This window comes from Lynx canadensis, chromosome A2, assembly GCF_007474595.2.
Source record: "Lynx canadensis isolate LIC74 chromosome A2, mLynCan4.pri.v2, whole genome shotgun sequence".
Classification (NCBI taxonomy): domain Eukaryota; kingdom Metazoa; phylum Chordata; class Mammalia; order Carnivora; family Felidae; genus Lynx; species Lynx canadensis.
In genome coordinates this window covers 97,785,823-97,800,727 of record NC_044304.2, presented here as the reverse complement: position 1 = coordinate 97,800,727, position 14,905 = coordinate 97,785,823, and the positions used below count along the sequence as shown (strand labels likewise).

Genomic DNA, 14,905 nt, shown 5'->3' with positions numbered 1-14,905 from the left:
TTTTTGCTTTTGTGTCTTAACAGATCTTTGATTAACCCAAGGTCATAAAGATTTTTTGCCTGTTGTCTAGAAATTTTATAGTTTTAGCTGTTGCACTTAGATCTACGATCTTGAATTAATTTTTGTATATGCTGTGGGGCAAAGGTCAAGTGTTTTTGTTTTTTATAAATGTGGTTATTCAATTGTCCCAGCACCATTTGAAAAGACTATAATTTCCCCCACTGAATTACTTTGGTACATTTGTCAAAACTCAATTGTTTGTGTCTATGCATGCATATGTTGGAACTCTCTTTTCTGTTCCATTAATCTATATTTCTATCCTTATGCCTACACAAGACTGCTGTGATTAGTGTAGCTTTGAGGCAGTGAAAGTTCTCCAAATTTGTTCTTTGTCAAAAATATTAATTTCTACAAAAAATCTTATGGAGATTTTCACTAAGATTGTGCTTAGTATGCAGATTTGGAAAACATTGGAATTTTAACAACACTGAGTATTCTGATCCATGAACATGGTCTATTGCTTCATTCATTGAGGTTGTCTTTATTTTCTCTCAGAAACATTTTGCTGAAGTCATCAACATATCATGTCAGGTATTAAATATTTCATGTTTTGATGCTATCATAAAAGTTGGTTTTTTTTTTTTTTTTCAGTTTATTTATTTTGAGAGAGACAGAGACAGTGTGAGTGGGGGAGGAGCAGAGAGAGAGGGAGAGAGAGAGAATCCCAAACAGGCTCTGTGCTGTCAGTGCAGAGTCCCATATCAGGCTTGAACTCACAAAACCATGAGATAATGACCTGAGCTGAAAACAAGTGTTGGAGGTTTAACCAACTGAGCCACCCAGGCACCCCACAAAAGTTGGTTGTAATCTGAATTTTCATTTTTTGTTGTTGTTGCTAGTATACAGAACAGAACTGATTTGTGTACATCAACCTATTCCCTGTAATCTTGTTTGACTCACTTATTAGCGGCATCCTTCATAGATTCCTTGGTATTTTCTACAGAGATGAACATGTTGTCTATGAATAAAGGGTTTTACTTCTCCCTTTCAAACAAAAATGTTTGCCATTTCTTACTGTTGCCTCAGTGACCTAGCTATGACCCATAGCACAATGCTGAATAGAAGTGGTGAAAGTGGACACTCTTAAATTGTTCTTATACTAAAGAGAAAGCATTTGTCTCCCATCATTAAGTATGATATTAACTATAGGTTTCACTTAAATGATATTTATTACTATGAGGAAATTCCCTTATATTTCAAATTTCCTGAGAGTTTTCTGTGGCTTACATCTACTGAAATGAGCATATGATTATTCTCCATTTTTCTATCAGTATGGAAAATTCCATAGGTTGAATTTCAAACATTAAATCAAACATGCATTCCCCCTCCCCCCAAAAAATGTCTCTTAGCCATAATGTATTCCTTTTTGTATATTTCTGACTTTAACCTGTTAAAATTTTATTAAGGACTTTTGTATCTACATTCATGAAAAATATTGGCAGTAATAATTTTTATTTTAAATGTCTTTTTCTCACTTAAATGGTAATGTTGGCCTCATAAATATAGCTGAGATATGTCCCCTCTTCTATGTTCTGGAAGAATTTGTATAGAATTCATGTTATTTCTCTCTCTAATGTTTGGTGAGATTCACCAATGAAACAAACTGGAACCAGAATTTTCTTTACTGGAAAGCTTTAACTCTGAATTCATCTTCATGTGTACAAACACACCCATACACACACTATTTTTTCTTGAGTGACCTTTGGTACTTTCTGATAGTATTGTCTTCGAAGAACTTAACTATTCTAAGTTGTAGTTATCAGCATAGAGTTCTTCATAATATTGACTAATCCTTATATGTGAGGTCTGTAATGATGTCCTCTCTTTTGTTCTAATTTATATCTTCTCTGACATAAATTATCCCAAAACTTACAGATGGTTTATCTTTCCTAGTTTCTCTGAGCCAAGAATTCAGGAGATGCTTGACTGGGCAGTTCTGCTTGGAGCTTCTCACTAAGTTCAATCTGATGTTGACTGGGGCTGCAGTAACCTGAAGGCTTTACTGAGGGTAGGGATCTCATTCCAAGGTGCCCCTCTCAGATGGCTGGCAACTTGGTGCTGGCTGTTAACAGGCCTAAATTCTTCCTTATGTGAACCTCTCCAGAAGGCTGTCTGATATAGTAGCTGGATTTCTCCAGAGCTGGTGATGCAGAAATCCAAGGCAGAAGGTATAGGTATGCCTTTTATAGCATACCCTCAGAAGTCACACATCACTACTTTCTTTATACTCTAATCATCAAGGCTAGTCAGGAGACAATGAGGTGGAGGACTGAACAAGAGAGGCAATACTAGGAAGAGTGGATCATCAGAGGATTACTTGATGAATGCTATGTAGAAAATATTGGTAATGTGATAGAAACTGACTTGGACAACATAAAAAGCTTAATACAAGAAGAACACATTTACTGAAAAAGTGACTTTTGAACTGAGAACTGATAAGACAGAATTAGCCAAGTAGAGATCACATGATTGTTTTTTTTTGGAGGAGACAGAGAATGGTACAAAGGATAATAATTTGAACATATTACATTTGATGTGCTACATGAAACTTAATTACATTTGAAAGCCACATGAAGGTCTCAAGTAGGAAGGTGAATAATTCTTAAGGTTGGATAAGAGAGGACAAACTTTAAGTAGAAAAAGGAAATAGAGAATGGGTCAGAACGGATAAAAAAAAGGCCATGGCTTACAAATAAATTGGTAATATGGTTGATAAAATTGAGAAAACTCTTAGAATATATTAACAAAAACGTAAACAGATGGAGATGACAGAAAGAAGATGTTAGACAATACGGCCAAGATATCTAATCCCCATTTAATACTGGTTAGAGAAGAGAAAACCAAGACAATGAAAAATAAAGAAAATAATAAAATAATAATAGAAAAATTTCTCAAACTCAAGTGTTCAGACTGACTCCCAAGTAGAACTACACCAAACAAACAAACACAGATCTAGTTGCAGCCTGATAAAAATTTCAAAAATAAAATTAAGAGGGGGTAAAATCCAAGACAGAAAACCGGACTACAAATCAGATTAATATTAAAATTCTCTTTACCAATTGTAGATATTAAAATACAATGGAAAATGTCTTCATAATACTAAAAGAAAAAGATTTTGAACCTCAAATACTATACCTAGCCATATTTCAGGGCAAAATAATCCATTTTCAGACATGCAAGCACCCTGGCAGCTATGGATGACCCAGAGGAAATCAAGAAGGCTAGAAATAAATTAAGTCAGTTTCCATTAGAACCTTTATGCTTTGAAACCCTCCCTTACAGTGACACAGATTGAATGACATAAAATTACATTTCATTTTCTATCAATTCAGTCATACTACTTGATTCTAAACTGAATAATATTTTCATAAGCATAACATTATAAATACTGCCTATTGGTTTTAACTTTTTGAATGAATTTATAGAAAAACTACCCATGACAATTGTAGCTATGTATTAGAAAGTAAATGTTATAAACTCTTGCAAAAGTTTTTAACTGAAAAAAAAAACCCTGCTAGGTGAAAGCTTTACAACAAGCAATTATTAAATTTTCATCTAAAACTGAAAAATCAAGATATGAAGAAATGATTTATATTGGTACTTCCAAAGAGTTAAAGAGAAACTGGTAACAAGGGTCTGTCTCCTCTGCAGACTGTAAGGCCCTGTGCCTTTGTTGGAAATGGCTATACAACTGCCTCTCAGTTTTCCAGCAATCTACATGAACATCTAAGAAGGGATCAGAGTTTTGAGAAGGAAATAATAATCACCAATATTTCAGTGAGGTCCAACTTTTTGTAGGCATTTATTACATGTATTAATTCATTTAATAATCATCACCAATATATGGGGTAGGTACTATCATGATGCCCATTTTATAGGTGAAGAAACTACAGCACAGGGAGATTTAAGCACTTCTATGAACTCATGTATCTAAGTAGTTAAACCAGAATCTGAATCCACGAGGTCTGGCTTCATGTGAAAAAAGGCAGTTACTAGAGAAAGATAATTATTCCTAGCACTAAGTGCATAAAGAAATATCAATTAATAAATTAAATAATACCAGAATCAGCTGTATGATTTTACCTATCCTCTAGCTTCACTATAATTCAAATACATTTTTTTATTGTCCACAGAGATGTAACATAAGAGACTGAGTCAACTGTCTACATTTGGGACATCTGTGGCAAAACTATATATGGATACACACACACACACACACACACACACACATATATATATACATATATATATATCCAAATACAAAAAATATCCAAATATATATATATATATATATATATATATATATATATACACAAAATATCCAAATATAAAAGATATCCAAAAATAAATGGAAGGTAGTTTGTATAACTTTGAATTAGTCTCCTAGTATCTATAGATTCCTACTTTCCTTCCATAGGTACACAACCAGTATTTTTATGTCTTTCAAACTAATCATTATTTTTCTAATGACCTTATAATTTCAAGTTTAAAAGTATTTTTCCCATAACTTTACATGGACCAACAGACATAAGGCTCTTTTAAGGATCTCCAAGAAAAGCATCATTTAGTAAGTTCTGTTATAAAAAGGAATTGTGAATAAGTGGATAAACCTGCTGATTCAAATGATCTGAATCTCTACCCTTTAAATTATTTTTCACATAATGCAGGATCTGATAATAAGATTAGAACTTTTTTCTAACTTTTTAATTATATTACATTTGGCAAGTTACATTCTATCGACCACCAAAAAGATTATAGGTTTTTAAATAATTCACAACATTTTCTTTTTAGGTTTTCACCAGGTAAAATTGAAATATATAATAAATATGTTCAAATAAAAAAATTTTTGAAGAAGAAACATACAATAGAAACATACTAAATAGTAAGAATCTAAAGCAAAAGGAGAGCAGTAAATGTGTTATATGTAATATGTATTATATAGCATGAGACCACCTGGATTGACAAAGTACTCATCTTCAGAACTGCCTAGAGCATGGTACTGAACACTGGTCAGAGCTGTGAAATGTACTAACCAGGGACAAATGATGCTTTGCAAATATGGGTCCATGAATTGTTTGAAGGCAAGACAGACTAACTTGTCAAAACTGGTAATAACCGGGTTTGTTACTTCGACCGGGATTTGGTAGAATCTAGGGGCTGTCAATGATTTCAGTGAGAAATCCCTACCATACGTAGACTTTGCACTTCTTGATACCAAGATGCTTCATGCACATGCCTGTGGTGGTTTAGAATCTGGAGACCAAGTCCTGTGAGGCCCAGTGGAAGGATGAGCCTGAGTCCTCCATGCCCACCCTGTTAATGTTCATCTTTCTCCTGCTGTTCCTGTGTTGCATCATTTCTGAGTATAAACTATTTGAATCCTGTGGGTCCTTTCCTAATCAATTACATAATTACATGATATAAACACAGTACTTACAGTGAGTGCTTCCTTTTAAGCGATATCAGTTAAGTGAAGGAAATAATAATCATTTACTGGAACCACTTGTTAACCATGGCCTAATGTATGCTTTAATTCATACAAATGATGTAGGGTTGAAAAACGTACATATATCCTTGAAAGTTGCAACATTAAAATAGTTGTAATTTCTCTAGAGCATTAAAAATGTCATATTCATGGGGTCTTTGTTAGTAGTATTGGTTCATGAACTCAGGTATCGTAATTTTTACTTTACTAGAATAAAGTAGACTGAGGTCAGATGGAAAATAATTCTCTGAAAGTGTGGATGAAGTCACAGAACTTCACTGTATAATTTCGATTCACATCCAAATGGTGACACCAATTTCATACACATTTCAAGGAAATAAGTAAAAATCTTGACCTCCAATACTTAAGAAATAATCACCATTCAAATCTCAGTTTTGTTTTTCTCATCACCTGTAGCTTCACATCTTTCTCCTACTTGGATCTTTAGACCCACGGCTCTCACACATTCCTCCCAGGTCTGTGCCTACTAGTTAGGAAAAAAATCAAACTAAACTGACTAATTTTGTAGATATCATTTTTTGAGAATAAATTTTAGTAACCACTAGATATGATAGCAAAGTCACCAAATAATAAGAAATTCAAAACCATACATATTTTAAATTCTCAGTTTTAAAAAGTTCATGAAAATACAGATCTTGTTTTTGGATCCTATTTTTGTATTAATACTTTATGAAGAACTACCACCTAAAATATATTCAGAGGATTCAAATATTTTTAATAAATTAAAATTGAGAAAAGACTTTTTCCTTATATTCAATTAACTAAGGCCCTGAGTTAAATAATTTGGGGGAACAAAGGGGGCCAAAGGTCCCATTTCAGTATCAAGACTTGTGCAAAGTGAATGAGGAAATAAAATGTATGCCTTTAAAATATGAAAGTAGAATGTGCTGTCACCTCAAGGTCAAAAAAATAGTATGAATGATGAGTGTTACCAGGAAGAAGAGATCACTAGGTAATATAGAGGTCAAGGAGGACTTCTTCAGGGCAAAGGAGCTGAACTATGTGCCTTAAGATAAATAGGTTCTAAACAGAAGACAGTGTTTTAAACAGAAAAAAATGGCAGACAGAAAGGTACAATAATAAAACAATAACTCACAAGGCACATTTGAAGGAATATGACTACACCAGTCCAACGGAACCAAAGTATGAACATAGAGAGAGGTAAGTGGTAAGACTGGATGATGAAAAAATTTTAATATCTGGATAAAGAGCTTAGATTCTGTACAGAATGGAGGGCCATTGAAGGTTTCTGAAGAAGAGAGGCACATAATGGATGCAGAATTATTATTTCTACCTATAGGTGTTAGACCTTCCAGTGCCAGAGTTACACAGAATGAGTCAATTCCTTTTTCCATGATAGACAGACCTTCCTAGATTTGAAAACTATTATTTTCCTCCACTAGGAGGAAGGATGAGAGGGACAGACTGAAGAAGGGAAAGACTGCAATCAGGGTAGAGTTAAGAAGTCATTTGCAATTTGGACAAGGCTTGAGGGAAAGGGATGGCTAGGATTTCATGTAACTGTAAACTTCTTTGCAACTGAAAAAATGTTCTTATAAAAAAAAAGAAAAAGAAAAATAATCTTCTACGTTTAATGTATATCTCACTTCACTTTAAAATTCACTTCAAAGCCTAATTGGGGTAGCTTTTAAACCAAGTTCTATACTGACATAGGAAAGTGCTGTCTCAAAAACAGACAACAATCTGCAGAAAGACAAATCACCTGTCCTGAGGGAGCATCAGACAGTTTTTTATCTATGCTCTTTCCAATTATTTCACATCCTTTTCTCAGGACTATGGGTATTCTTGGAGCATCAACACAGCACCCATAAAAGTCACGGATGTGTTCCTTAAACATTTCCTTCAGCATTAAAGGAAATTTTCCAAATGAAACAGTCTAAATTCTAAAACTTAAACCCATGTTTGTGCAACATAAAGCATGCTGCAAAAAAATCCTCATGTTACTGTCTTTACAGCAATATTAACTCACTTGGTATTTTCAAAATATTTGGCAGTTCCATTCTGCTGATAACACTAAAACATTTGGAGACTTACCCATACTAAGTAATGTCCCCTATATGTTCCTTCATAGGATTGATGGAAAAGTATTAAGACATAAGAAACACTGTATTTAAAAACAAATACCCTATGGGGCAGCTGGGTGGTTCAGTCGGTTAAGCATCCAACTCTTGGTTTCAGCTCAGGTCACGATCTCACAGTTCATGAGTTCTAACAGCACATGAGTGCTAACAGCACAGAGCCTGCCTGGGATTCTCTTTCCCTCTCTCTCTCTGCCCCTTCCCGGCTCGCTTGCTCACTCTCTTTCTGTCTCAAAATAAATAAATAAACTTTAAAAAATACATACATACATAACTAACTTAGATGTAAATTAAAAAAATAAATAAAAATTAAAAACAAAACAAAAAATACATACATACATACATACATACATACATAAATGCCTTATGACCAAATAAAATGGATTTCTTAACTTGACCTTAGCTGGCTCAGGACTACTTTCTTATTTGTTTTCCAAGCTACAATTTTCAGAATCCCAGGATCAAATATAAATTTCAAGGTCTAAAAGAATGTACCCTCTGTACTTTAAATTGGCAAAGTTACAGTTTATCAAAGATTAGTCCTATAAAGTCTATGAAGAGATTTTTTAAACGCATTTATTAACCTTACATAATTTGGACAGTCTTTCTAAGAACCATGTACCACTGGATATAGGTATAATCAGCTCAATTTCAACTTATTGTATAACTGGTTTTATTAAAAGGATTTAGAGTCTAAATTCGTATCTGTTGAGGATGTAAGTAGAAATTCTATCTAGTTAGGAACACTAACATAGTTCAGTAATTGACCATATTGATTCACACTGTATACTTCGTATCTTCATGCCTTTCTAAAATACCATAATTTTTGGTTTTAAATTACATTTGTATAAACAAATGTAATTTAACAAATATAACAAATATAAGCAAATAAGAAGGAAACATTAAAAACTAAAGGCAAGTTTTAAGTATTTAGATAAAATTCTCATTGAAATTACATACATCTATAGGTACAATTCTAGCAGGCTAAAATTCAACATAATATTAAGTAATGAAATTATACATATCTGAAACCACATATTTACCTGACATTGCCCTTGGTGTTTCTGAGAACTGTTGCAGCAAAATTCTGTGTGACACCCACCAAGCTGATTCCATCCACTTCCACAATCTGGTCATTGACTTGTATTCTTTGGGAAGAGGGGAAAAATTACCCATAATTAACTTTTCTAATAATACATTACCATTTTCAATACATGAGTTGACAAAACACTTGATATTTAAGACTCTCTTATTGATCCAAAATTTGTTTTTTATACACAAGTTCCAGATCTTAGCCAAATGCTTAATGTTTTAAAAAGATTGTTTTGAAAAAATAGATAGAAGCAATACTAAATGGAGAGATTCAGTTTACTCAATATTCATAATCCTATCACAAAGAATTCATAACTGCTAATGTATGGCATACTTACATCATTTTTTTGTCCTTAATAAATTACATAAAACATAATACATCCAGCTGAAATACACTATGGGCCTCATACCTAATCCTGCCTTCCACTTTTCCTCCTCAAGGAATTGCAGGGAATCCTTCCTATTCAAGTTGTACGCTTGAAATATATAATGCTCATAACCGTATATGAGTGCATGTGTTCAGACACATGTATATAAATGTATGTATTTATTTATGTTTAGGAGCAACACACAGTATTAGTGTTATTTAGTACATAATGCTTTTAAACTTATATATATATATACACACACACATATATACATATATATATACATGTCTGTATACACACACATATATACATATATACATGTATACATGTCTGTGTATATATATATGTATATATGTGTGTGTATATATATATATATATGTTATATATACACCATTTTTTTATGTCTCAAAATGAAGTATTTCTTTTTTATTTTCTGAAGTATTTTCAAGTATTTCAATCATGGAGAAGTGCAGAGAAAATTAGCTAATAAAAACCCATGTACCAAACACCCAACTTTATCAAATCTCAGCACTGTGCAATATTTGAGTCATTTTTTTTCTAAAGGAATGTATTATGGAAAAGCTGAAGCCCCTTTGTTATTTGCCTCTAATTCTAGTCTGCTCACTGTTTCCTTAGAGGTAACCATCATACTAATTTTGATGCTTAGTCTTCCTATTGGGGTTTAGATGTAGAAATAACACATATATATGATATGCACAATATGCTTCACCCAGTGTTACGTATGAGATTTATCCATGGTTATAGAACCATTCTACTAGTTCATTTAAATTTATTTATTTATTTATTTGTATTTTGAGAGAGAAAGGGAGAGAGAGAGGGAGGGAGAGAGAGATGAAAGAGGGAGAGAAAGAATCCCAAATTATGTTCCATGAGGTCAGTGTGCAAAGCCTGACACAGGGCTCAAACTCACGAAACCGTGAGATCATGATCCGAGCTGAAATCAAGAGTCAGACACTTAACCGACTGAGCCACCCAGGGGCTCCTCTATTAGTTCATTTTAACACCTGTGTAGCATTATCTTTTATGAATATACCAAAATATATTCACCCATTATTTTGCAGATGGACAGTTGTATTGTTTTCCATTTTAGCTCATACATGTCTCCTTATGGACACGTGTTGGATTTCTCTACAATATATAGCTAGAAATAGAATTCCTGAATCAAGGAACATAGGCTTTTTCAACTTAAACAGACCGACAAATTTTGTTCAAAATGCTATGCCAATCCATATTCTCAATAGCATTGTATGAAAGGTTCTGACTTTCCACACTCTCACCAATCTCACCTTGGTGAGATTTGGAACCTTTTAAATACTGGCGATCTCGGGGCGCCTAGGTGGCTCAGTTGGTTGAGCATCTGACTTGGGCTCAGGTCATGATCTCTCAGTTCGTGAGTTCGAGCCCCGCGTTGGGCTCTGTGCTGACAGCTCAGAGCCTGGAGCCTGCTTTGGATTTTTTGTGTCTCTGTCTCTCTGCCCCTCCCTCGCTCTCACTCTGTCTCTCTCTCAAAAATAAATAAACATTAAAAAAATTTTTAAAAATACTGGTGATCTTGTAAGTGTAAAAAGATATCACATTGTGATTTTAATTGCATGTCCTTGATTACTAGTGTGGCTGCATGTACTTTTCAGATCTTCGAGTTATTTGCCCACTTCTGCAAGACTGTTAGATCATGGTTTTTTTTAAACCATTTTTGTTGATGTTTTTGGGTTGAGTATCTTGTTCCTTATTGATTTATTGAAGATGTTCTTATACATCCTGTGTACTAACACTTTCTCAATGAAATACGCTGCAAATACCTTTGGCCCAATCCGTAGCTTGTCCTTTTAGATTTCTCTGAAAAATGGTATTTTGAGGAAAAAAAATTTTAAAACTATAATCACATTTGTAATTTCAGCTTTGTATTAGGTATTTCTGTGTTTTCTTTCAGGATTCCCTTTCTGCCTCAAAGTTATACAAACATTCTATACTTTCTTCTACAAGTTTTAACATTTTGCTTTTCTGCATTTAGTTATCTACCCAGCTATTTTTTTTATTTAAGTTTATTTATTAATTTTTGAAAGACACAGAAAGAGAGAATGGGAAGGGTGGACAGAGGGAGAGAGAGGATCCTAAGCAGGCTCTGTGCTGATCAGTATGGAGCTCGACACAGGGCTCTATCCCACAAACTGTGAGATCACGACCTTAGCTAAAATTGACAGACACTTAAATGATGGAGCCGCCCAGGCACCCCTGGAAATTATTTTTTATTATAATATGTGTTAGCTATCTATTTTTATTTTCTCCAAGTGTTATAAACAATCCGCTTAACAACATTTAGTAAGAGTTCACTTTTTCTCCATTGATTGTAGTGCTACGTCTGTCAGGGTTTCAAATGTGTATCAACATGTTTTGGGTTTTCTATTAGTTTCTACTCGTCTGTTTGTCTATCTCTGCATACTCCATTGCTTCATAATAAGTTTTGACATTTCTTAGGACAATTCCCTCTACTTAGTTCATTGTCCTCAAATTTTTCTGAACTATTCTTGAGCTTTTTCTCTTCATAATTAATTTTGGACTTACTGGACAAGTTCTATAAAAACACTTGTTGAGGTTTGAATAAAATCATACTGATTTTTAGATTACTTCAGGGAAAACTAACATCTTTATCATATTGACTCTTCCCATCAATAAAACTTGTCTATATAATTACTCTGGGCAAGTGTTGGTTGTATCATGTGTTGCTGCCATGTGTTCAGTTATTTAAAGCTTGAAAACAAGGGCAAAAAGGAGAGCAACCTATCTTTTTTATGTGATGTAGGTGCATTATTTAACAGGTCCAACCAAGGATAATTTGGGGGAATGTATTTTAATTGATCCACTGTTTAAAATTGATTAAAATCCTGGATATACTTAAGTTGTATGTTAATTTGTAGATTTTTGTCCTGAAAAACTCAGATACTTTTCTTCTGTTAAAAAGATAATCTCATAGGCCATGGTTTATTTCCCTGTAGAATATTAACTAGCTTTATGTCTAACTTAGCAATGTTACTTTATTAATGTTCTAATACTACTTTATTAAGTAATATTGCCTTGAACTATGTTCTTCTAAAATGTCCTTTGAATCACATTTACCATCTCACTGGTTCTCTCATTAATTAGGGAGTTTAGTAAAGTCTAATACATGTTCATTTTATATGTACCAAAGTCATTTTTTAACTCTCTGAATATTAGCCTACAATAGCTTTGGAGGTTCCACCAAGATGCCACAGTGGATTCACAAAGCCAATTCAACTGTCATCACAGAAATGCACTTCATGGGCTGTTTAAGCCCAGGCACCTATTTGCTTGGTCTCCACAGTGATTCCAAAGCAGCAATAATGCGCTATGTTTGTTAACATGGTTTTTTTCTAACTTAGTACTTTTGAATTTTTTCTGGTTTTGGTCATTTTGGTTCTGGATCTAGTTTGCACTAGACAGCAACAACAATAAATAATTCCCCACTGGTAGCAGTAATGAGTACCACTGTAATTTTATAATCTGACTTCTTGAGACGGCTATCAGGATTCTGGGGATCTATCATCTCTTGTGGGAGATGGTAAAGAATTTGAGTTGCTCTCCTTTAATTTGTTTTTTGACTATTTGTGGGCTTAGGCTATTTCATATAAAATTTCATGGACACTAGAAAGGAAAATAGCCTTTTGAAATCCTGACTGGTGAGTTTTTATGTTTCTTTGATTACTTAAAGCTATTTCTGAGGTTGCAGAACTGAAGTTACATATTCTCTGTGTTCCTGTAATTGAGAAAAGCCATTATCTCTCACCGTGTGTGCGTGAAATATGTTCCTAACATAGAAGGGTATTAATAAATTAAATTATAAAGTCTTGGAATTGAAAGGAAGGATAATCTGGTTCATAGAGAATAGTAAGCATTTTCAGAAATCTTCTCTTCTAGTATCTTAACAAAGAAAAAAAATCTTTAGAGGTTCTTCTAGAAGCTCAGAAAAATTTTTATAGAGAGCCCAGTTCACGTAATAAAAGTCAATCTTTAGACAAATAAGACTAATTTAATAATTTTTGCTTAAAATACATACCTATGTTTTCTCCATGATTTTGTAAAGGTGTGGGCTTGTATTTTCCAAATAAAGAGACTAGTTAATCTGAACTTCCTAATATTCTGATATGGATACACCAGGCACCATGTACAGTATCCCTACATAAAGTTTCACAAGCATAAAAAAATTGTGTTTAAACTGAATCATAATTCTGACTTTTATATCAATAGTAATTATGTTTTAAAAGTATCAGCTTAAAACATGATTTCCAAGATTCTTAGTGATCTCCAAAACCTTAGTCATAAAGCATAGCTTTTAATATAAACAACTCTGCTTCTATCAAAATGTTATAGGGTGGCTCAGTCGGTTAAGTGTCCGACTCCTGGTTTTGGCTCAGGTCATGATGTCATGGTTTGTGAGCTTGAGCCTCTGCGCTGACAGCATGAAGCCTTCTTAGGATTCTCTCTCTCCCCCCCCACCCCTATCTCTGCTCCTCTCTCTCAAATAAATAATCTTAAAAAAATAAAATGTTATAAAGTTACTATAGCTTTGCATCGTATTCATGAATGTGTTTATCTTTACACTTCAAGAAGATGTAAAAATAGTGTGTGTGGCTGCAGAAATTATGGTTGCTAGTCTGGTATTGTTTGTGTATGATAGGCAATTATTATCAAGTTCTTATCTACTTGCAAAGGTTGTTAACCAGAAGCTGGTTAAGTAAACTGTCAAATGTAGTATGGATAATTGACGCTATGCCAGCAGCAACAGTGATAGAAAAAATATAATTGTGTAGGTGAAGTAATGGGAAGAATTTCTTTTGAAAGGAAGGACGGACAGTAGGTTAGCCCGTTCTAGAATATGACAGAACATAATGAAGACCAAAAATTGAGTGTGCATAGCAAGTTGAAGAAGGTTTGAAGAAGTGATTTTTATTTGCTTAGGTTTCTACCATCTGAGGCCAAAAAGAAGCTACAGAATGAGCTGAATTTTTTCTGCAATGCATTCAGTTTTGAAGTTATTCATAATATAATTTAGAAGAAAAGAGTAAAATTCTTTTACTACTACAGTTACACAGAGTGAATCAATTCCGATTTTCATGATATCCCTTCATATATTTGAAAACTGCTATTATATTCCTCCATTGGGGTAAGGATGAGAAGAGAATGACATAGAAAAGAAAGATTAAAATCAGGAAGACAGTTAAGAAGTCATGTGCAATTTGTAAAAAGCTTGAAATGATAACAGCACAAATTTATGAATGAGAGTTCTTTTACTTCATATCCTCACCAGCATTTCATGCTGTTAGTGTTTTGGATTTGGGCCATTCTAATAGGTATGTAGTGGCATCTCATCATTGTTTTAATTTGCAATACTCATATTGGGAGAAAACATTTATATATCATATATCTGATATGGGGCTTATATCTACAGTATTATAAATAATAGTTATAACCCAATAACCGAAAGACAACCTAATTTAAAACTAAGTCAGGAAAAGACAAATATCATATGATCTCACTTATATGTAGACTCTAGAATCCAAAACCAACAAACAAACCAAAAACAAAGCTCACATATACAGAAAACAGATTGGTGGTTGCCAGAAGGTAGGGGGGGTGAGAAGTGGGGGTGGATGGAATGGATGAAGGGGTCAAAAGGTACAAACCTCCAGCTACAAAATAAATAAGTCATGGGGATGTAACATATAGCATGGGGACTATAGTTA

General features: G+C 33.7%; 1 protein-coding gene across 5 annotated transcripts in view; it reads right to left on the bottom strand.

Annotated features, from left to right (window-relative positions):
- PPP1R9A (protein phosphatase 1 regulatory subunit 9A) overlaps positions 1 to 14,905 on the bottom strand; it is a 333,913-nt gene that overhangs the window by 114,795 nt on the left and 204,213 nt on the right. For all 5 annotated transcript variants that reach the window (XM_032592406.1, XM_032592402.1, XM_032592403.1 and 2 more), the window contains exon 5: positions 8,709 to 8,813. In XM_032592406.1, the coding sequence (XP_032448297.1) occupies positions 8,709 to 8,813 (105 nt within the window). The remainder of the gene's footprint in view (positions 1 to 8,708; positions 8,814 to 14,905) is intronic.